Source organism: Varanus komodoensis, unplaced genomic scaffold (assembly GCF_004798865.1).
Source record: "Varanus komodoensis strain SLA01 unplaced genomic scaffold, ASM479886v1 scaffold12, whole genome shotgun sequence".
In the NCBI taxonomy this organism is placed as follows: Eukaryota; Metazoa; Chordata; class Lepidosauria; order Squamata; family Varanidae; genus Varanus; species Varanus komodoensis.
Genome location: NW_025335349.1, coordinates 8948785 through 8972537, shown reverse-complemented (window position 1 = coordinate 8972537; position 23753 = coordinate 8948785). Strand labels below are relative to the sequence as shown.

The 23753-nt window shown below is 41.9% G+C and overlaps 1 protein-coding gene across 6 annotated transcripts in view; it reads right to left on the bottom strand.

Annotated features, from left to right (window-relative positions):
* Nucleotides 1–23753, bottom strand: part of MYO6 (myosin VI) — a 124106-nt gene that overhangs the window by 53316 nt on the left and 47037 nt on the right. For 5 of the 6 annotated variants that reach the window (XM_044421628.1, XM_044421629.1, XM_044421630.1 and 2 more), the window contains exons 6-12: nt 22956–23061; nt 20490–20545; nt 14033–14130; nt 12335–12499; nt 11154–11234; nt 7912–8092; nt 5789–5933 (exon numbers count right to left, since the gene is read on the bottom strand). In XM_044421628.1, coding sequence (XP_044277563.1) covers nt 5789–5933; nt 7912–8092; nt 11154–11234; nt 12335–12499; nt 14033–14130; nt 20490–20545; nt 22956–23061 — 832 coding nt within the window. Of the gene's footprint in view, nt 1–5788; nt 5934–7911; nt 8093–11153; nt 11235–12334; nt 12500–14032; nt 14131–18737; nt 18836–20489; nt 20546–22955; nt 23062–23753 lie in introns of those variants that run through there. The other variant, XM_044421631.1, reaches the window with a different exon arrangement.

Below are 23753 nucleotides of genomic sequence, written 5' to 3'. Positions count from 1 at the left end.
CATTCCTCCAGCACGGAGAGGAGCGCCACCCCTAGAGTTGGATGCAATTAGCATGCATGTGTGAGGGATACACCTTTCCTTTACCTCCAGCATTTCAAATTTATCGATTTTCTTCCTGTCAGCTTTCTTCACTGTCCAGCTTTCACAGCCATACATAGTAACTGAGAACACAATAGCGTGAATTATCTTGGCACTGGTCTCCAGTGAAGCATCCCTACACTTTATCTTTCCTAGTTCCTTCATTGCTGCTCTTCCAATTTCAATCTTCTTCAAAATTTCTTGGCTAGAGTCTCCATCTGGACTGGTATCTGAGCCAAGGAATATAAAGCAGTTCACAATTTCGACTGCTTCACTGTTGTCAATACAGTTCTGTAATTCTTCTATGGTCATGATTTGTTTTCTTAATATTCAACTACAGTCCTGCTTCCGCACTTGATTCTTCCATTTTTATCAGATGTCATTTCAGTTTGCTGCTGCATTGCCAGTAATACGGTATCAACTGTATAACCTAAATTACTGATGTCTCCCACTAATTTTCACCACCTCTGATCCTAATCCAGCTTTTCTTGTGCTATGTTCTGCCGAGATATTGAACAGATAGAGAAATAAAATGCACCTTTTTCTGACACCTTTTGCCTGTGGAAAACCATTCTGCTTCTCCATCCTCTATTCTAACAGCAGGCTCTTGTTTTTCCACTTTTGTTGTTCTCTGCTACTTCTTTGCAATGGTCATTGTAACAGTTCTTTTGGTCTCTGCATGACATTCATGGAAAAGTGGAATGCAGGATTCTGGCCCTATTTCTGTCACCTTATGCTTCTCACCTGTCCTTGATGGCTGTCAATCAACTAGACCTTTTCTTTCTTGTTGCTAGAAGAATTGTCTTTTGGCCTTCTTCCCTAACAATGTTTCTGGGTTCAGTCCACAGTTCTTCAGGCTCATGGTCAGTTTTGCTGAGTAATGAAAATCTGTTCTTTATGTGGAGTTTAACTTCCTCGGAGATGTTACAGAAATTGTATTTTGTCACTAGGTTTCTGTTAGTATTTCTTTTTTTTTAGCTTGACTCTGATCTTTGCTATGAGTTCATAATCACTACTGCAATCTAATCCTGGTCTTTTCTGGCAATCAGAATACAACTTCTCTACCTTCTGCTTCCAGTTGTGTAGTCTATTTGATTTCTGCATTTGCCATCCAGTGATGTCCATTGTATACAGTCACTTCATTGGAAGTACTTATTTGTGTTAGACTGATGGTTTCACAATTCTACGAGTCATCCTCCTGCTATATTTCTTACACCTAGGTCAAATTTCCTACAACATTCAATTCTTCATTTCTTGCTTTGCATTTCAGTCACCTAGGATTATCAGCATATCTTGTTTTATATGTTGAATGTGTGTGTGTGTGTGATGTTTTATTTATAAATTGTGTTACTCATTTTCTCATGAGCACCTACGTTCTTCTTCAACATCTCTTGCTGGAGCATAAACTTGATGGTTATGTCAACAGGCTTTCCACCAATTCTGATTGATATTTGGTTGTATTTTGCAATATAGACTTATTGTCAGTGCTAATTCTTGCCTTACTATTAGAGCCACTTGCCTTACTATTAGAGCCAGTTCATCATTTCCAGAGAAAAATCACTTTGGGTTGATCTGACTGAAAAGGTCCCAGTCCAGGTCCACTTTAGTTTGCTTGCACCAAGAACTGCGAAATGTAACTGTTCCATTTCCTACTTGTTGGTTCCAGTTTGCTCTGATTCATATTTCTAACATCCCATGTTCCCACTGTGTATGTTGTGCAACATCAGTCTTTCCTTTCTCCTCTGTGCATGTCAGCCACTAGACTACCTTTTAGTCTTTGATCTAGTTGCATAATTATCAACAACACTGTATGTCCTTTGCTCTTCCCCAGTAGCTTGTTTAGTGCCTTCCAACCCAGGGGATCTCATATTCTGGCATTCTCGTTTCACTTTGGATTGCTTCATCATGGGGTTTTCAAGGTAAGTTGTTTCAGAAGTGGTTCACCATTGCCTTCATTTGTGCGATACTAACCAGAGTTAGCTTGCAAACCTCATTCCTATTTGGGCCTTTATACCAATATCTTTTTTTCCTGTCACGTCACTCACATATACCTTCAGAAGTAGCGATAAATGATCCAGACATATGGAAATGTAACTTTTTTTATGGCAGTTCATTATATTCTAGGAACATAACTTTTATAGGATAAATTCCACCCCAAATTTTCCAGTAATGAAATCTATCAGCACTTTACGGAACCTTTCTATGGTGGCTGCTGCTAGTGTTGGAGCTCCCCACACCTGTGAGCACAAACTCCAGAAGTCTTGCTTTACGAGCAAAATAAGCATTCAGTATGACACAATGGAACCTCCTTGGTTAAGAACCTGCTCTATACTTGGCACAATAAATAATCTAGTCCCAATGTCATTTCATACACAGCTCTGACTTTCATATATCATAGCAACAAAAATTGTAGTTAAAGTGTTAGCTCATCTGAACCTTAAGAAAATGCACACCACCTACTGGCTGAAGTATACGTGGATTCGGGAAACTATACTGTTCAGCAAATCAAGAGGACTGATCATAGTATCGCAATGTTTTAAAGGACCCCAATATCCAATAGGCCCTGATCAGAAGGTAGGTTTCTACAGGAGGTGCAGAAAAGGGGGAGGGTTGTGAACCGCGCCTTCCCCAACCACCTATTGCCAGCTAGCTTCCCAAGGTCTTCGCAGTCAGTGCTACCTCCACATTTCTCTTGCTGAGAGATGCTCAGGGAAGGAGCGGATTTGGCCCTGGAGATTAGAGATGCTAATCTCTCCATGTGCCTGATGAAGAACAGAACCCATTTTCAAAATAAATCTGTGACACTGTTTTGTATTTGCACTCACCCCCTAAACTGAAAAGAATGGAGCAGCATCTTCTACAGTTTCCCTACATCTAAAAACACACCATTTCCAATTGGATACCAGAGTACTGTTGTTGCATGTGAGTAAGGCAGGGAAAATTTTCTTCTCCATTGTGCCTGCACCACCACTTGGTCAGGGGCATATCTGATATAGATATTTTACATCAGGGTGGGCTACTTGTGGAACAAAACATCTGGAGGGCCGCAGCTCCCATCAGCCCTAGCCAGTATAGCCAGTGGTAAGAGAAATTGGGACTTGTGGCCCTTCAAATGTTTTGACACACAAGTGGCCATCCCCAGTTTAGCACAATGCATCTCTGAGGTCCAGGCACAAAGATTGACTATCTTAGACCAGGGTGAGGAGAAGACAGACCTACTGGTAGATCTTGGGATGATTTGCAGTAGACTGGCAGGAGTCTCTGATTCCCATTGTTTAACAAAATGATTCTGCTACACCATCCTAAATTATGGTACTGAAATCAAAGCTTGGACTGAACATGTGAAACCTTCATGAACTAGGTTAGTTTTGATACTGAAAAGAAATTCAGAATATGCTTAGAGGTGACCTGCTGTTTCATTCTAAAGGCATGCCTTTGCTACCTGTAGCCCAGATCACAGAGTTAACAGCTGGACCCCCAAGCAGAGGGCCAGTTTCTGGAGTCAACACAACCTCCTCACTCCACAGTGCTGAAAGAAGAGTTGCCTGTGAAAGGATGAGACAAAGCCAGATTTTACCAGGCTCAGAGTAGGTCGTAGGTTCTCCTCCCAACTCCCATGCCCCTGACATGCCTACATTCAAATCAATAAAACATAAGGCTGAGCACTTAAATTGAGCCAGGAGTGGGCTATACAAAGATATATAGACTTCCATAAAAATTGAAGGGTATTTTCTATGGTTGAATTTGGGCTGAACCACCAAAACTTTATCTATGGCCTGAGAACATAAAAGTGACTATCTGCTGCAGGGCTATCTTGGCTATTGGCAGCCCCACTTGAAAACCTTAGCATATTATTGTTACAGAGAACAAAAAAGGAACATTTCTGAACTACTGAATTAACTATTGTGATTTTGGCCTGCACTGCATTTTTCCAAGAAAAATTAATCAAGATCAAGAAAGTGTCAGTATCTTTATTAGAATACTGTTATTATCCATCAGGTTCAGAGATCAGAATAGTGTTTTCTGTTGTTCACAGCATAATAGCAGTGAACAAAATTGCAGGGTTGTGGCATGCTACTCTTAGTCCCAACTGAACACATAAACTCATAATATGGCAAAAACAGATTACATTTGGAATCAATTTTTTAAACTGATTTAATGTTTTATTTAATGCTTATCAACAAGTCAAAAGGAATAACAGCTCCTTTTTGCTGTTGATTGCAATGTTCAACAGCTACATTAAAATCTTGGGTTCAGCCAATGATTGTTATGTGCAATAATGGATAAAATGTGTTTTCCTATGTGAATTAGTAAATTGCCAATCTGAACTATACTTAGCATTACTTTGGAGTTTTTAATGTCTGAGCAGCTGAACATTGTCATGCTGGAAAGTTACCAAGAGCCAGATGCCACATGGGTTTCTTTGGAAGATATGTGCATAAAAAGCTCACAAATTAACATTGATATGTAAAATTATAGTGGCTAGAAACAAAACTTAATGCATTGCACAGTATGTAACTTATTCTAACTGTAAAATTTAAGAAATTGATAATTTCTACATCTAACCATAGAAAACATATAATAGCAAAGTAAAATGGAGGGCAAGTTTAGCGTATTATGAAAACCCATAATAGAACCTGCTAAAAACATAACAAGAAAAGGGGTTTCATGAGGATGACAGTAGATCCACCAGCTATTGATAGATGCAGAACAGCTTGCATACGAACTGCTAATGATGGAAGCAGTGGAACAGAACTTGCCCACGTCTCAGACCACAAGACAGAAGCCAAGCAGCTGATGTAGCAGGCTACATGAATAATTCAGGCATATAAACCTATTATTTATTTATTATAGTTCTACTCTTTTTCCTTTCAAGGAATTCAAGGAGAATTACATTATTTTCCTCCTCCTCTCAATCTTATTCTCACAATAACCCTGTGAGGTAGGTTGGGCTGCAAGTCTGTGACTGGCCCGAAATTACTCAGCTTCGTGGTTGAACCAGAACTTGAACCCAGTTCTCCTGAGTCCTGGGGTCCCATGCTATTAACCATTACACCACGCTGGCTACTAAGATTATGGCTGATTAGGAATCACATAGAAAGGAGTACGTTATAGTACTTAAAGAACCATGTGAAAGCTTGAGTTTTCCATTCCCATCTTTAACAAGTTCCAAGTAACTTTGCACACTGTCTACTCAGAGCAAACATCATGTTATTCTTCGCTTTTAAGCAATTATTGCTATATGAATATGGATTCAAGTTGTGCTGAGACATGCTGAAGGGCATTTTCACGTCTCCTACCAACAGTTGACAGCTGAATCATTAACGAAACTGTCAGGCAATTCCAGCCCCATCCCAGCCCATTACTGTTATTACATAGATACATTTCCTCTCACACGCTGGGATGAAAGAGCACAGAAGTAAATTTGGTCTAGCGACAGATGTTTTATTACTCTAAGGGAAGTGCCATCCATCTTGGAGAACAAAGCAAAAGGAGGAAGGGAAAGAGAGTGGCACTGTATTTCTATACTTCTATAAACAGATGCACGTTAGGCATTCCGGCACTGCTTAAAGAAAGAATTTTATAATCAATATTTACCACCTCAGCTGCAAAATAAACAACACGCCAAGCTGGGGCAATGGGAAAGAAGGCAGGCAGGCCTGCAAGGGAAAATAGGCTGCTCTCCTTTGCTCTGGCCCTAGCAACTTACTTGATCACCGTTCCTTTGGTGCCCCCTGCTGTTGTCAGCATGACTCGTGTAGTTAAGCTAACGCGCAGATCGTCCTGGTCCAAACCAAGCAGCTCTGCACAGTATTCCAGGGACTGGGTGGATTTATTCTTCAGCGTGCATCCACCTGAATTAAAAAGAAGCCACGGGTAACATGGGATCAAAACTGTTTCACTGCAATGTGCAACCAGCAACTGTCCTTAAAAGCAACTGCAGAAACCTGGAATTTGAACACATCTCAAACTATTTCCAAAACTACAGAAAAGAGGAACATGGAAAATAACCACAGTTCTGCCGTTCTTCAAAAATGTGGATGCCTTCATCTTAAACAAAGAGTAAGAAGAATGATTTTTACTCTGAGCAAAGTAAAACTTAGTCATTGTATGGCGCAGAGGTTCCCCATATTTTCATATTATGGATCAGCTGCTGAAGCTAGCTTGGCCAGGCTGTTGCAGCCAAGGTAGTAAGCTCCAGCTAGACTTCAGGCAGAATCCAGCATTCACAGGGAGAAGATAGGCTTTTCACAGAAAAGGACTAAGTCCAATCCCTGGCATCTAAAAGAAAGAATAAGGTAGCACAGGATGTGACTGGCCCCTGCCTGGATTTCTGGAAAGCTGCTGCTAGTGCCAACAAGTCCCAGCAGCTAGCTGGGCAAGCTATCTGGCCTGGAAGAAGACAGCTTCTTGTTTGCTTGCCAGATGCCTTGATGGGACACTGACTAGAATCCACAGAAGTGCAAACGACCAGTAAGTTTGCACTTCTATGGAATGCGCTCCCCAGAGAGGTCCGCCTGGCGCTGTCGTTATTTGTTTTTCGGCGCCAGGCGAAGACCTTTTTATTTAAGCGCCATTTTAATTGTTAATATTATTTACTTATTTTATCTGGCCAGGGCGGCTTATTTTATATTGTTATTTCTTGTATTTTAATTTTATGTTGTGAGCCGCCCCGAGGCTTCGGCGAATGGGGCGGCATAGAAATGTTTTAATAAATAAATAAGTAAGTAAGTAAGTAAGTAAGTTACTCCATCAGATCATCAAACAAAAGTCTGCTCACTGGTCTGACCCATAAATGTACTATACAATCTCTTCCCATTGTTTTTCTACCTTTCCCAAACCAGCAGAGTGGGCCAAATAGAAGCGATGGCTTCAAAGCAATGGCTAATACCAACAGGCAGATGCTGCTGTATGTTTTTGCACAGGTGCTGCTTGTAACACACTAGCCTATTCATGCATACATAAGAGGTCCTGCTTGTACACAGGGCTACTGCCCGCACATTCTATTCCTTACCTGGGGCACCTAACATGAATAATGTACAGGCTCAAACTTTAAGTTACACAGAGTGGGGACAGCACAGCCCATGTTTCCTTTCCCATTTGATTCTGCACGCGTCAGTCACTGGCTGCCCATTTCGAGGGCACAGCACTGTACTCTTGTATTTGGACGCTGAAGCATGTGACAGGGAGCTTACTTCATGGCCCGAGAACAAGAACTGAATTTCATGGACAAACCATGCTGCGTAAGAGTATATATTGATTTTACAGCTGTCTAATTTGCTGCTTTTTAAGTTGCCTTCCTGCAATTTTGATTTTTAATTTGGTTTTCTTTGTACATTGCCCAGAGAACTTTTATTACTGAGTGGCTGATAAATTGAATGAATGAATAAGAGACCCAACACCATCAATTGTATTGTTCTTATGCCCCCAGAAACTAATAAAAAATGTAAGAGCTACTTTATGGCCTTAATTTACTTGCCTAACATCATCTCCGGGCAAAGAAATCATCTCTGCCTAAAGTACTTAAGTTCCCCTGCCCGCAGCCCCGTCAAATGAAAGAACATTTCTCTTTAACATGGTAAAAACATCAATCACGCAGTTGCTACAAGCCTTTGGAAATATGGGCCAAATAGTAGTGTTGATTTTTTTAAATTATCAAATGAATGCTCCTTCTAAACCTTTCTAGAAAACAAATCCTTAAAAGTCCAGATTCCCCAAGCAGTGATTAATTCTTTCAGCTATTTCCTTTCACTAAAAAACAATAACTTCATATTGAAACAGCAGCATTGCTCTACTGCTACATAAAAGAATATTAGTGATAACAGATCTAACCGGATGTGCTGCCAGCTTCTTCAAAATTGATATTTCCCAGGTGCAGAACACCAGCCACCACTCGGAAGAGATCCAGCTTCTCTCCATCATCTAAGCCGATCTTCTTCATGGCAGTGCACATCCTGTTGAAGTCCCCATGGTCATCCAGCAGTGGATCCTTCAGAGAGCCTGACTTCAGGTACTACAAACAAACAGTACACGCACTTTCATAACAGCTTAAACCAAGCTTTCTGTTACAGCCAAAGCAAACAAAGTTCAAGCAACTGCACCTTAAAAATTGGCACCCCCTAAAATGTCAGGGTTTGTGCTCCAGGGAAGGACTCTAGCTGAGCAAAGAAGAAAACCTACTATTGTGGATGACTCTGGAAAATGTGGAGAAAGAGTGAGAGGCAGAATTATTCTGACTGAATGTAATGAGAGGGTGCGTGGAAATAGCATTGACTAGGGCAAAGTCAAAATGGTGGGATTGATAGTACTTACACTTGACGTGGGAAACACCCTCTCTTTAAAACAAAAACAAAAAGTCAAACCAGTCAGGGTGGCAGCAAGCAGAGACAAGTATCCCCAGGTGGGCTACATGACCTGCAACTGCTTGGGATTCCATAGACAGAACAAAAAAGCCCCTCAGTAGTTTAATTAATTTCTACACTGTGCGATAGCTGAAGTCCTCTGGACTCAGTAAAGTACCTGAAAAGCTCCTGTTTATTCAGTAAGTGGGTAGATACATTAACAAATAGGAATGCAGAAAGCTGCATCATACTGAGCTCAGCTAGGGCAGTCTCATGTATACTGCGTGTGCGCATGGCCCCCGGGCACCACTGGATGTGGCCTTAGGAGCACAACAGTTGCACACCCCCGCCCTTTGCTGGCCAGTGGAGTCCTCCGTATTGCTACCTGGAGCAGCTGGGGACTGAAGCAGAGACTACCTGCATGGAAAGCACGCGCTCCACCCTGCCAGATTTTGGATCTCATTAAGGCATGGCTTTCGAACCAAAAAGGTTTGCTTGCGAGTGTTCAGTTTGTGTTAACATTTCTTTGTGTGCGACACAACAATGTGTTCAGATCATGACTGAGCTGCATCGCACATGGCATTTTGGTTATTCGGCTGTTTGAGCTCTAACACCACACACCACTACCAACTCAAAATTTAACTAAAAAACAAGCTACTGCATGCAAGGTTAGGGTGGGCTGGGATGGAGGGGGAAAGCATGCACAAAATAAGTCTCCACCTTCGGAGTTCAGTATAAAACCAAAGAGGATGCAATATGTCTCACAGATCGTAATCCAAACCAGGGCAAAAACCATCTAATAATCTGAAAACAGAAGTGCTAACATGCATTTAAAGAAAGTCACATCACATCAAAATGTAATGAAATTAAAATTTCAAATTATACAAAGTGATCACCTCATCTTCCTGACAGGAAAAGGACAAAAATAATGTGAGCATTAATTGATTACTCCTCAATTACAGTTATTCAACATGTTCAATGCTTAAAACACACACACACACAGAGAGAGAGAGGGAGAGGGAGAGGGAGAGGGAGAGGGAGAGGGAGAGGGAGAGGGAGGGGACCTCTACAATAGAAGAGGCTGATAATATGAAGAGTAACCTCTAGTTTGGAAGAGCAAGATTATATTCTTAGAAGCCTCAGATATGGGTGAAACTTCAAGAAAATTGTTGTATTCTGTGATCAAATGCCATGGTTGTAACCAGTGCTGTGCAAATGTAAGGCTACTTTGTCCAACCAACAATTTGGGGTGGAAAACATTATGCAAGACATCTCATCCCAGATGATTTCTCCCCATCTTCTACCACAAGCCCTGTAAAGCACAGTTCACATTCCCTCTGGAGAGCCTCTGCACAGGGTGTGCGCAAAGAGAGAAGGTAAGAGAAAGACCAGCTGCACAGCACTGCCTTTCCAATCACCCAACACTGGATCCAACCCTGAAAATTATTTGCCCGGTAAATCTTCTCTGGCTTCAATGATTTCTTCAACTTTAGAGTCAAAGCTCATTTGCAGGGCTTCAGCCTACTCGAGATTTTCACATGATGTCCATGTGGCAATGATGTTCCATCAGTGGCAATAGTATGCCAGAAGCCAATCTGCACTGAAGTTCATGGGATTTCACCTGATATGCCTGGTTCAGCCCATAGTTAGCCCCTTTAAGAGCCAAACTGCTGCTATGGATTCAGAATGGTCACACAAGTAAGTTGTCGTTATAAAGCAGAGTTTGGAAACCTGTAGCCCTCCAGATGCAGCTGAACTTTAACTTTAACTTGGTTGCGTAGCCAGAAGTGTGGCTTCTAGATCGAGAGAGGTATTACTACCACTCTATAGGACTCTGGTGCGCCCGCAACTGGAGTACTGTGTTCAGTTTTGGGCCCCTCATTACAGAAAGGATATAGCCAGGTTGGAGTCAGTGCAGCGTAGGGCCACAAGGTTGGTGGCCGGTTTGCAGGGGATGGGGTATGAGGCAAGACTGAGGGAACTGGGTCTCTTCAGCCTGGAGAAGAGGAGGCTCAGAGGGGATATGTTGGCGACATACAGGTATGTGAGGGGATGTCACACGGAGATGGGTAGAGACCTGTTCTCCCCTGCAGAGGAAGGCAGAAAGCGCTCCAAAGGAGCAAAGCTCAGGGAGCCAAGGTTCCATTTGGATGCTAGGAAGCATTTCCTGACAGTTAGGACCCTGAGGGTGTGGAATGGGCTTCCACGAGAGGTCGTTGAGGCCCCATCGGGGCGGCCCCATCGGTGTTCAAAGATAGGCTGGACGTCCACACGGTGGGCATATTGTGAGCGGAGCTGGCTGGTGCCAGAGGTCAGACTAGATGGCCTGGGGGACCCCTTCTTGACTCGCTCTGTTTCTATGCTTCCCATAAGCCTCAAATAACATGGCCAGCCATCGGAGATTGGCAGCAACAACTGTAGTGCTACCTCTGTTCTAAAGGGTTCCTGGCCACAGCCACTCCTGCACACCAGTGGATAAGTGTTCCAAGCACATGTGAGGCTCTGTGCCCATCCACCTGACTGGCAGGTGGTTGATGTCAGTTGTGAGAGTGCCAATCATTAGTCTGGAGAAGTAACACTGGGATTCAATCCCCCTCCCCAGGCAGGGGTCAGCTTGCATACACAAAAGGCGTTCCACAAGAACCACATTTTAGATATAGAAAAAATACTAGCAGCAAAGGTCATTGCTTTGGGAAGGACAGGAAGACAAAACATATGAAGTCGTTGTCATACCTCAGGACTTTTACGATTCTGTAAGATGTGCTTATCCGTTTCTTTGGTAGCAAAATATCGAGTGCAGCCACGATTTAAATACTGTGGTAACAGAAGAAGAAAGAGAATGTACAACGAAACACAGAAACTATCAAAGAAATCTGCTGTTGGAGAAACTGTTGAATATCAAAATTTCACTGGACCAAGTATTTCTGTGTCTAGTAAACCAGCATGCACAGCAGCAAGGGTCATGGGCTTGGAATGGGAAGACCTGACTGCTGATTTGCAGTGTCCATTCATAACCTCGGGCCAGTCACTACTTCTTGTTGTCACAAAGTCATGCCCGACTCTGTGACTTCATGGAGAACATTCCTCCAGGTTCTCCTGTCCTCCACCATCCCTCAGAGTCCACCCAACCCCACACCCACCTCTCCAGTGACCTCATCCAGCCACCTCAACCTCTGCTGTCCCCTTCTCCTTTTGTCTTCAATTGTCCACTACTTCTCAGCTGAACCAGAAACCCAATCAACCATAAAGAAGACCACCTAATTTGGCTTGTTGTATTAAGGTTAGTTTTTGGCTAAATTTTACTGTTTCAGTTTAGCGAGGTTTTGTTATTATTCATTAGACAAGAGTGCATGACACGGAATAATCAAGTCAAGCTGTGGCAACCCAGATTCTGGCAAGATATCAGAAAAAGCTTCCTCACTGTCAGAGCAATACAACAGTGGAACCAGTTGCCTAGAGAGGTGGTGGGCTCTCCCACACTAGAGACGTCCAAAAAGAAACCAGACAGCCAACTGAGTGGGATGGTGCAAATTGGTGTCCTGCAACAGCAGGGAGTTGGACCCGATGGCCTTCATGGCCCCTTCCAACTCTACTATTCTATGATTCCAGACTACAAGCTATCTGCCAGTGTAACAGAAATAGCATTTGCATGAAATATCCGATTGCTGTATTTTAATATCCTGTTATAATGTAGTTTTCTCAAAGTTTAACCACCTGCAGCTCAAATACAAGGTTTACTACATGTTCCAGCACAAATTCACATGAATGGATTCAGGCTGAATCCAGTAAAGTTGATGGGTTACTTTAGCAATGACTGACTTAAATCTGACTGATTTTAGTGGCTCTGCTTTAAGCACAGTAAATTCTAGATCAAGCCCACTCTAAGTATTTTGGAAGAAGGAATGTCAACTCACCCTAAAATTATCTGGTGAACTTAGGTACAATTTCTCCCTTATTTCTTCAGGTGCTCCAGCACACAGCCTATAGAAGATATGGTAATTCCTTTCTTCTTTGCCTTGAACACAGATCCTGGATTTCTCCAGCAGATAATGGGACACAAACCCACCAACCACTGAATTCTAGGAAGAAAACAAAAGGTGCTTTCTTGGAGAGAGAAAAAAACTTTACGTTCGAAGATACAATAGTATGACTGTGTTGCTCAGAATGACTTCTTTGCTACAAATCAGACTGACTGACAGAGGATGAAAGATGCCCATGAATCACTATAGAATCATTTTGCAAGCACAGGTTTACAAAAAGTTAAAATGCACCTTCTTTTAATTTTTCTGAGTGCCCTAGGAAAACAAACATGTAGGTCCTAGATCAAATCAAGCCAGAACTTTTAATGGAAACAAAAATGACTTTCATCCTTTGGACACATCATGAGAAGCCAAGACTCACCAGAGAAAAAAATCATGCTAAGAAAAGTTGAAACCAAAAGAGGAGAACCAGTTATGAGATGGCCTGATTCCATAATGGAAGGTACAGCCTTGAGTTTACAAGAGCTGAGCACTGCTATCAAGGAAAGAACATTTTGGAGGGCATTCTTTAAATGATCTTCATAAATGGAAGATGATTTGAAGGATCAGAATGGTTGATTATTTTATCCATGATACATCTGTGCATTGTTGCCCACCCCCACCCCCACCCCCCAAACAGGAAGTAAAGCTGCAGTCCTTGCACTGAGTTAGCTTTCCCCAGTCTTCTGCCTTCCTGCTCTGCTGGGAATTGTTCGACCTATCTGGAAAGTACCAGGTTGTTTAAGACCCAACCTGGTACTGTACTCCATGGGACTTAATTTTGGATGAGCATGCATAAGATGGTGCTGCATAGTTGATAATCCATCAGTTAAACCATTATCCTAACAAATCAGCTGGCATGGTATTTATCATGCTGTGTCTTTAACCTATCCAGCATCATCACTCACTAGAAGTAAATATTATATGTGGGGAACAGAGGAGTTAGTAGAGCAACCATGTGAAGTAATTCTTTCTTCCCCCCTCCTTTTTTACATACTTTGAATGCTTAAAATCTGACAGCTTAATATTTTAGTTGAGGCAAAAATGATAGGCTCACGCTTTCCCTCAAGACCAAGCCGATACACTCTTCTTGATGCAGTGAGCTTCTTGATGCACACAGCTCAGAATCAAAGCATGAAGGGAAGGAATTTCTTCTGGCATACTGGATCAGATTTTCTCTGATATCTGAAAACCTTACAGGCAAACAGACTGTTTCTATTCTAGCTAGGTACTATACTCTTGAGCTTCCATAATCCACTGAAAGGACTGTACCACACTAGTCCCTTTCCACTCAGAATATTCTAACAAATAAGATTAAATGACTAGCAGTAAACCCATGCCCACAGTCATTCTTAAAAGAGCACTTTGGCTTTTAGATGTTTGGTGTACACATATGCACTTGCAGCTCCTGATAAATTCAAAATCATCACTATCCAAACATGGAAGCAATATAATCAAATTGGGCCACAAAAATGCCCCCTGAAGTTAGTCAGAGAAGGGAGGAGACTCAACAGGCAGGGACTTTCCAAGTAAAATTGCTGAATGACAATCTGCATTCCTGCATACATAACCTACATAAGAAAGTACCGATACCTTTTCATTGAAATGGATTTCCACGAATTTTCCAAAGCGACTACTGTTGTTGTTACGAACAGTCTTTGCATTTCCAAATGCTTCTAGAAGTGGATTGGCTATTAAAGATGAACAAATGAAGTGGTTTAAGCATTTTATTGAGCAAAAAGTAGGGTGAGACAGAGAATCATATGGTTTAATATGCAAAGCCCAGAGAAGGCCAGACACAGGTTTGAATCCAGGATTTGCCTTCTGTAGATACACAGTGCCTTCCGTCTACAGAAGGCTTCCAATCCAGCACAGAATTTTTGCTGGCAGAGCCTTCCCTGCAGCTAGAGATTTCAAACTCCCCGAAATGTTGCAACCATGTCGGGAGATTTGTTTATTCAGCAAATGGGGACTTTAAGGAAAAACTGGAAATGTGAAGGTGGATGAACAGACATTTTGTAGCACTTTCAGTCTTTCATCTAAAGGTACTCTGTGACTTTACAGAAGCATAAAACTGTATAAAATAAGCATTCCAGTTATAAGTATAGAAAACCATGCTTCGTTTGTAATTTTGTAATTGTCTAACCAGACTCTACTTTAAAATGTAATATAACCAAACATGGCCATTGTACAAACAAGCTAAATTATATATAATACATTTTAGGTGTCCGTAGCAGTCCCTGAAACAAGGGAAGCTTTCTAGAAGCCACAAGAAGCAGGGAGAGCTAGAGGCAGAGGAAGCCCGGGCTTACTGCATTCTTTCCTGTTTGTGAAGAACTGGTTGGGGTAGAATTGAGTGAAATTAGGCCTGAAGGAAAAGGTGCTGAGCGATTATTTAGCTTGGGAAAACACTCTAAGCAATTTAATTTAAGAACCTTTCAAGTCTATTATTTCAAGAGCAGCATTCTGTCAATAGCTTGCTTTAATTAACATGCCGATTTTTTATTCTTCTAAAAGACCATCTCTATTAGCAGCATCGGTCCCATATCTATGCCACAGAGTACACTGGGTTGCTTGTACATACAGATGATTTGGTTTGGTGGCAGCGGTTAAAGCTTTTCTAGCCAAAGCAACATTCCCAAATGGCAATGAAAAATGTATAGAAAAATGAAGTTCTATACACCCATTTCTTTTAAGACAGACACGTGGATGGGGTAACCAGTGCATTGTGCTGTACATTTGAAGGCAGCGGTAGGATTTTCACATTTCTATTTTAGAACTACATTCACTGACTGCTGCAGCATCTGACCAAAACTAGTACATAACCAATGAGAACAATACCTAAGCTACTAAGAATGCACATTTTCCTCTTATGATAGGACATGGTGATTCCAGTCAAATGCTGATCATAAGGACTTGGAGCACCCCTAAGTGTGGGTTAAGTGAGTCTTTAGATGTCAAACGTTTAATACAGGATAGAAAAAATTATGATGCTAGGAATTTTACACATCCCTGGTTTCAAACTTTCTACTTTGTATATCTTTGTCTTTTAAAAGAAATCTCCCTATTACCAATAAATTATTTTCAGTAATGGCCGAGTTGCAATATAGTGATACATCAACACCGTGTCTTGACCTTTTAATTTATTAGAAATCTAAATGTGTAATTATCCAAAATTGTTCAATTTGTCCAATTTTTCAGGGCAGCAAGGGGAGTTCTTGAATAAACAAGAGCAAATTTTTCTCCTGAAATTTTCCTGTTTTTTTCCAGGCTTTCCTATACAGTGCTACCTTGGCTCACGAACTTAATCTGTTCCACAACTCTGGTTGTGACCCAAGTCAAATTTCCCCATAAGGTTCAAGGTTAATCCATTCTGGCCCCTCCAAATGTGGTTGTGAGCCATTTTTGGTCATGAGCCAAGTAAATTTCCCCAGAAGGTTCAATGTAAATAAAAAAATAGTTACAGAACAGATTAACCTTAATCAGAAAAATCTGAAACAAAGTGACAAAGTACTGTACAGTAAGCAGGCTCTCTCTTCTTAGCTGAGAGAGATGCAGGGGCAATTTGGGTGAAAAAGCTGTCTATAGTCAATTGTTTTCTCTTGCGCTGCATAACCCTCTGGAAATGAGACACCACATTATCGTTCATCAGATTCAACGCTCTGTTCGTTACAGTTGTGTTGGGGTGGTGCTTCTCAAAGAAATCCTGGCATGGGCGCACTCCTGCAGGAAAGATGGGTGCAATCTCAGCCATCTCCCCCCCCCCACGCCCCCCGGGCAACCAGCACAACTGGTGAGATGGCCACGATCGCAGTTGCATTGGTGCAGGGAAGACATGCGTGATCACAGCTGTGCTGTGCCCATCTTTCCTGCAGGAGCACGCCCATGATCACGAACGCAACTGCGATCGTGGCCATCTCCCCACTTGGGGCGGGGGGGGGGGGGTTGGCCATGATCTTGGTTGCCACCTAATACAGAGTTCGTGACCCAATTCACAGACCCAAGTCAAAATTTTCATGAAATTTTTGTTCGTGACCCGATTTGGCCATGAACCAAGGCGTTCATGAGCCAAGGTACCACTATATATAGCTGCAACCACCTATGTATCCTAAATATGCACTCAATGGGTTTCAGGGAGTCCTCCAGTACAACTCAAGAAAATTCACTGGAAGTTGCAGGGGAAGGTGACAGCCAGCAAACACCACCCCATCCCATCCTGCTGGAGTTGGGTGGCAGTGGTTGGCTCAGGAAGATCTGCAAAGGAAGTTCTGTAAGGAGCAAACACTGGATTCAAATCTCATAGTTAAAACAACCCAAACCATGAGACATGTGTTGCTTTTAAATTAAACTGAATGAGTTGTATTTTCACTACAGCAAGAAGCTTTAGGCTGGGATCCAAAGCAGCATTCAATTATTCAAAGAAGGTCCAATGTTTTGAGTGCAGAGGGTGACATCAAAAATCCCACTTGGCAGCTGCATTTAATTCAGCTCTTTGGATCCTGGCCACTGTTTCCTAGAGATGTTTCCACATAAAATTTAAGGTTCATGTTTCTGTATTGGCATATGAAACAGCTGTGGAAATTCTTCAGTAAATACTTTCCTAGCAAAACTTAAACATCACAATGTATTGTTTACAGATGCATTAAATTAACTTTCCCTAAACTACTGCTTTCCAGATGTATTAGCCATGCTAGCTGGGGATGATGCGAGTATCTACAGGACACTGTTTTGGGGAAGTTTACATTAAATTAATAAGATATCAACATTTCTCAAGTACATCAGAAAAGTGTAATCTCCCATGCATGTTGAAATAGAAGCCTTCTAGCTATGCTGGCTGGAGAATATTAAGAGCTGCAGGGCTTTTTTCTGTCTAAGCATGCAGAGGATTGCAGCCTTAATGAAACTATCAAAACACGTATTTCCTTTAACCTCTCCCACCCACCCTCTTCTCAATACATTTCAAACAAAACCTCAAGAAGAATCAGTTAAACATTTGCTTTGGTCTTCCAGAATGCACTTGCACAGTATCAGGCTGCAGGTGTGCAAAAGCTTGATTGGACAAGTTAAAAAACAAATCCCAAGCCCACTAAACAGTTTAATGCAACAGAACAGACATCCCCAAGCACATAAATCATCTAATTCTTTGAGAGCAAGGGACTGCACAAAGCTGGCAAACTGCTCTTACACATCAGGGCAACGATGCCATGAAAAAGGAGAATGCCGTTCCAATACAATAGTATACAGCCACAAACACAGATACAGCCATCAGCTGGGAATCTTGCAAATGCCTGGATACTTACTGGCTCTGGAATCACTGTCCAGCAAAGAGGACACTCTTAAGGAACCGGCCACCAGAGGACCCATCAAAAAAATCACCAATAGCCAAGCTGAAGCATCTAATCATTTGCACTTACTATAGCTTCCCACTTGTAAGAAAGACCATGCAGCACATATAGACAGTATACATAGAGCGTAAGCAGGCACAAATGTTATTAGTACACAACAAAGCTACCTAGATTATGCATTGCTCATCTGGATGTAAGAACTGACTTGCTAGACCAAACCATGATCTGCCTAGCTCAGCATTCTGCTTCTGAAAGCAGCCACATCAAAGACTTCTGGAAACTCATACAAAGGGTAGAACTGAAATTGAATTGAAACGTATGTTTTGGCACCATGGAAGATCCTATCCTATCTGAATTAATAATTCTGCATTATTCACATACTTTGACTAACCCTACGCTTAAAAATCGTGTATGACACAAGACAAAATACCAATGTCATGTTAATTTAGTCCTTATGTTAGGAGCGCTTCACTAAGGGACATAAAACAAATTGGAATTGGCATCACAAAGGAATTTGAGCTACTGTAAGCAAAGATGCTCTTAAAAAAAGCACTATTCGGCTTTCAGGTAAGAGCAGGGATAAAACAGTGTTTTCAGCCAATTTTTTAACTCTCTTAATATTGTTTGTAGCTGCTTGTTACTCAAAAATGTGAGTTGGCAGGAGACCTTTAATACTACCAAATTCATCAGGCAAATGTGCACAAGGATCACAACAAAGACTCAATGTCTGCAAGTATTTCAAATGTGGAGAACCATTGTTGTCCAGAGACTACAAAAAGGCTTTGTGAGTATGGTCTTCTGCGCAACAGTCCAGCCACACTGCACACGTGCATGTTAAGATGTGCATAAGAACTGCAATGAGAAAACACAACTGGGTGCAAAAAGTGTACAGCAGAGGTTGTGCTAGATAAGCCGTGGATTTCCCCACCCCGCCCAGATGGAGAGAAGTATACCTCCAGGTACCACTGATAGAGAAGGCAGCTTCAGACAGTATGTCCAGCTGTCGGCCAATTTCTTAGATGCCATGGATATGGAATACTTATATATTCAGCTGTAATTAAGCAACATCATCCTCTGTTATTTTATTATCCATTGAAGATGGAAACATTGCTCCAAGTTTCACACTGGCAATAAAACCCATAAAACAGCAGCTGAGAGGCTCAAGCTGATGCATCATCCAGCGGCCCCAATCCAATGCCACCCTTTGCAAAGGCACACGCAATATGAGAGCATGAGAGACAGGCCGCATCAATGCAATGGATGATGTGGTCCAGCATTCTGCTCCAACAGTGGCCAACTGGATGCCCAGGAGAAGTCCACAAGCAGGACATGCGCTGCACAGCACACTCTTGCTTATGCCCCACAGTAGCGAGAGGCATCGCACCTCAGACACTGGAAATCTGACTAGCAGGCCTTCCATTCTTCCGTCCTTGCTTTCCTTTGCTGATCAGCAGTCACATCATCTGGGGGAGTTTTAATAGCCCAACAGAAGATGGGAATCTTCCTCTTGTGCTTCATAATGAGCATATTAAAAGAAGGATAAAGTTGCCATGAAAATACAAAGAGATATCATAATGGAAGTGGGATGTCGAAAGAATCTACTTTTCTTTCATGATATCCTTTTCCACCTCTCTTCAAGGCCTTAAAACTGTTATCAAAGTTGGACCAATGATAACTAGTAACCATACATTGAATTCAATTGGTTATCCTTCACAGGAGGGTAGCTTCTGACCAAAGGCCCAGTCAGAACCTGCTTATGGAGAATGGGGCACTAGGCCCACAAAGCCTCCCTTGCCCCTGACTTGAAGTGTGCTGCGAATGATACCCCTGGACGTCTATGCACAGGTAGGTGCTCGTGGGCGGCCTTGCCCTGGCACACGCCTGTGCAAACATCCAGTGGCAGGGCTGGAACTTGCCCTGTTCCCCACAATGGATTCTGTCCTTGGAGAACACCTAAATGGAGCTCTAGCAGAAGAGCAGTTAGAGGAGAGAAGGCCTCAGGCCCCAAGACATTCCGCTTTCACAAGCTCCAGGAGATCTAATAGGCATTTTCTCCCTAAGTGCAGCCTTGTCAACAATGTTTATTATCTGACACAGCCTTCCCTTTGCCTGGGGCTAGGCAGGTGTGTGACTGTAGCTCCCATAATGCCCAGTGGCCATGCTGGCTGGGAATCATGGGAGTTGACACCCCACACATCTGGAGAGCACCAAGGTTGAGGAATGCTGCTAGTAGCATGGTTCTGCCACTTTAAAGCATTGTGCAAAGACTTCCAGCCACTCTTGCACCAGGAGTCCATGGGATAGGAGAATGCTGTTCTCCTGCTGATGATTCCTTACACCCAAGCCCTGCATATCTTTGCTGGGGACATGTCACCCTGCAGCACCAGCTTGAAAAGGGAAAGGAAGCATATCCCTTGTTCCTGCGGGCCTTGTAAAGTCAAATGCTGAACAAGTCTAAAAAGGAGCAATCATTTTTTGACAGAAGTATTATAGCTCTTGAACGAGTCAGAAACCTCCATCGTCACGTATACTGGTAAGTCAACTGGGCACAATCTATATCCCAGCATGTGTCTGTTAAACTGAGCAATGTTCTGTATTTCAGCAGCATTTTCGCAAAACAGGTTTCTGGAGCATGTCGCTTTTTACTTCAGTCTGTCTTTTTTTAATGCATACCAAAGAAATCCTGATTAAGCAAGCTATATTACCTTCAACAATTCTTTCATCAATATCTTGCCCACTACCATAGGATTCAGTTAAATACCTGCAAGGGGCAAAAAAGAAAATCAATCATGTTTTACCTTTACGGCTATAACATTACTTTGCTTGAAGGCAACACCACGGATCCCCCAGTCCCACCCTTCCAAAAAACACTGTCTTCCCAGGTTACAACACAGAATGGCCATTTGTGCAATGGGGATTTCCTTTTCTTTCCACCACTGCAGCCTTTTCAGAAGATCCAAGGGCCCTCCGGCACTAAAGGTGCAATGAAAGAGAGGAATAAAGGAATTAACGAAGGCAGAGCTTTTCTAAACTGAGGGTTTCCTTCATAACCCAGCCTTATGCTGATGTCCAGAGGGCTCAAGGCCTGCAATGAGGAAGAAGGGCTAGAAACATCCCTTCCATTCACGTCATCTTTGGACACTGCAGAGAAAGGGCTCTCCTAAGAGACAGTCTCTCCAAGTTGGACTCTTCAGCTTCAGAGGAGAAGGTGGAAGAGCAGAGGTGGGCAAACAAATTTGCAGCTTCCCAGTTGCAAACTCAAGATACTCAGATTCGTGACAGCCAGCCCACCTTGGAAAAGAACAGAGAAATTTCGGAACTGGGTGGAGGGGGGAGTTCCTTGACCCTGTCAGGAAATAACAGGTGAAACGAGCAGGTCAATTAAGAGGTATCCAATGTTCTTGCCATCTGGTCCACAAAGCAGCTGAACCCACCCTTAGGGTGGAATTGGGAGTTTTTCTGAAAGGAAGGGTTGTTCCAGTTTGGATTCAGCAATTTGTGTGGGCAGGTGCTACTCCCACATCTTATGAAGACTGATACTTTGGTTTATGATGCAGATCAACATCAAGTAAGACAGCTAAGTAGAGCTCAAGCTAAGGGTTGTGCTTCTGAGGTTTTGGTCACGTCCACTAGAGAAAGAAAAGGGACCTGCTCCCCAGGGATACATCCCCATTTATGTGGGGGTCAGATGAAGACAGGTTCCTGATGGCTTTTGTAGAAAGCAAGACCCTTCCACAAAAGGTGGCCAAGGAGTATTCTGAATACCAGTAATTTAAAATATTCCATTATACTCAATCTTTGAGATCTCATTTTTTCTCTCTGAAGAGACAGTTCTACAAAACTTTTTTATTTAACCAAATATTTCTTTATCTAGTTAACCAGCACAATGAAGCAGCTAGAATAATGGTCTTGGACCAAGAAGATCTGAGTTCAATTGAATGAGCTGGAATATTATAATGAATTGTAAGTGAACTTATTTTAAGGCAAATGGTTATATGAACATGTCATCAGGTTTTTGTTTATATATAGGAGTACTATAGATAACATAAGATAGGTTTAATATAGAATAGCTCAGAGAACCAAGTACTTCTAGGCCTGATAAAATATTGATTCAGTAATATGGGTTCAAGGAGTGGTAATACGGGTTCAATTTTGCCTAGTTTGTATCAAGGTAAAATTGTGAGATAGAGTAATTTGTACTTTGGAAAAGAGAATAGGTTGCAGTGAATGTAACATTTTAGGGATGTTTCCCAACACACAGTACGAAAGAATGGAGAAACTGGCGGGTTTGGAATTTCTGTGGAATTAGTAAAAATGTCAGTAATGGGGTCTCAGAAGGAAGCCACATAGATTAAGAGTAAATGACCCTTTTAACAACCAACCAGGAAGCTTCTTTTCCTGCTCCTGGGGGGTCTGCAAGTGTATTCTATGTTGCCTTCTATTTCACCTCCAGAAGAGCTTCTTTTTGGTGGGAGGACGGACAGGGCCTCTGCTGGTAGAGTTGTTCTAACTTTTTTTTCTGCTTCTGAATTGTGGAAGGTATCGGCACGTATCTTATTGTTACTTTTCCCCAATAATATAATGCTATTTTAAACTGCTGGTTGCATGTATGAAAATTAGCACATCTCAGCACCAAGACAGCTGCTTCTCCTAGCCCAAGTCAAATGTTTGTAAAAAGGGAGCAGAACCTACCATAAATTTTGAACTAAACATTTGCAGAAAAAACACCTGGGTGAATTCAGATTTCTCAAGTACTGTTCATTTATGAGGTTCAGTGGTAAACATGGGCAGTCACCATCTTTCAGCCTAACCAACCTCAAAGAAAGGAAATAAAATAAAAGGAAGGAAATCCCATGTACACGGTCCTGAGTACCCTGCAGAAAGTGCAGGATGAGAGAGAGAGGATTAAAGCAGTGAAAGAATCCATGTGCGCGTTCAGAACATTTCCCAATGACAAAAGCAATCACATGGATATGAGACATCTGGAATTCCATTTACATATTGGAGCCTCTTCAGAACTGTAAATTGTGGTACTTGTTGATCTCATCTTACCATTGTTTGCATGGATCTAAGATGTGCCCATTATGAGGTCTAACATTTTTGAAGAGATATTAAAATGACTATATACAATGGGGGGTTTTTTCCTAGTAGAAACAATTTCAGATACAAACCGTAAAACAAATTTAGTGTTTTCTGTCTTGCCAGCTCCCGACTCTCCAGACACGATGATCGACTGACTCATCTTGAGTACTTTCATGTCACGAAATGCTTTATCAGCTGAAGTAAACATTTAAGAGAACATTAAAATAGCTCTTAGAACAACACAGATCAATGTCATCGTTAGCATTTTGAGCAGTCTAATATTCTTGTAGAAGCATCATTTGAAGCAATGAAATCAAAGAGTTTGTTTTTAAAGTATTGAGCCATATATATTTAGGGCTTTAGAATCAAGTGTACAACAACAAGCAATACCATGTTGGTTAGAGAACAAGCATTTATTTAAAATATTTATACCCAACTTTTCTGATGACAAAAATCCCACTTGTTCATTGTCTGACTTCAGAGATAGGCCACACCAGTGAGCCGTTTTATGTATGGAAAAAGACTGTTCATTGTAGGAGCACACTAGCACTTTAGAGTGAGCCCATCTCCTATGAGGACAAGCTGCCACAGTCATCATGCACAGTGAATTTATGTTTAGCTTTTTATAATGATTAGCAACAGAAAATGTCATAGCAGGAAACATTTGGTTACTTTTGTACATGGTTATCTTGACCTACACTTCAAGGACAACTAGTGTCAAAACATCTGCCTCCAGGCTTATCTGTGCAAATCCTAAATTTCTTGGCAGAGGTTTATTTTATGATTCTGACCCTCTTGTGTCTCTGTGATAGAACCTTAAGTAACTGAGCCTCATCAGAGAAAAATATATTCCTCATTTTTGCAGTACAGTCTTCATCAGCCTTCTC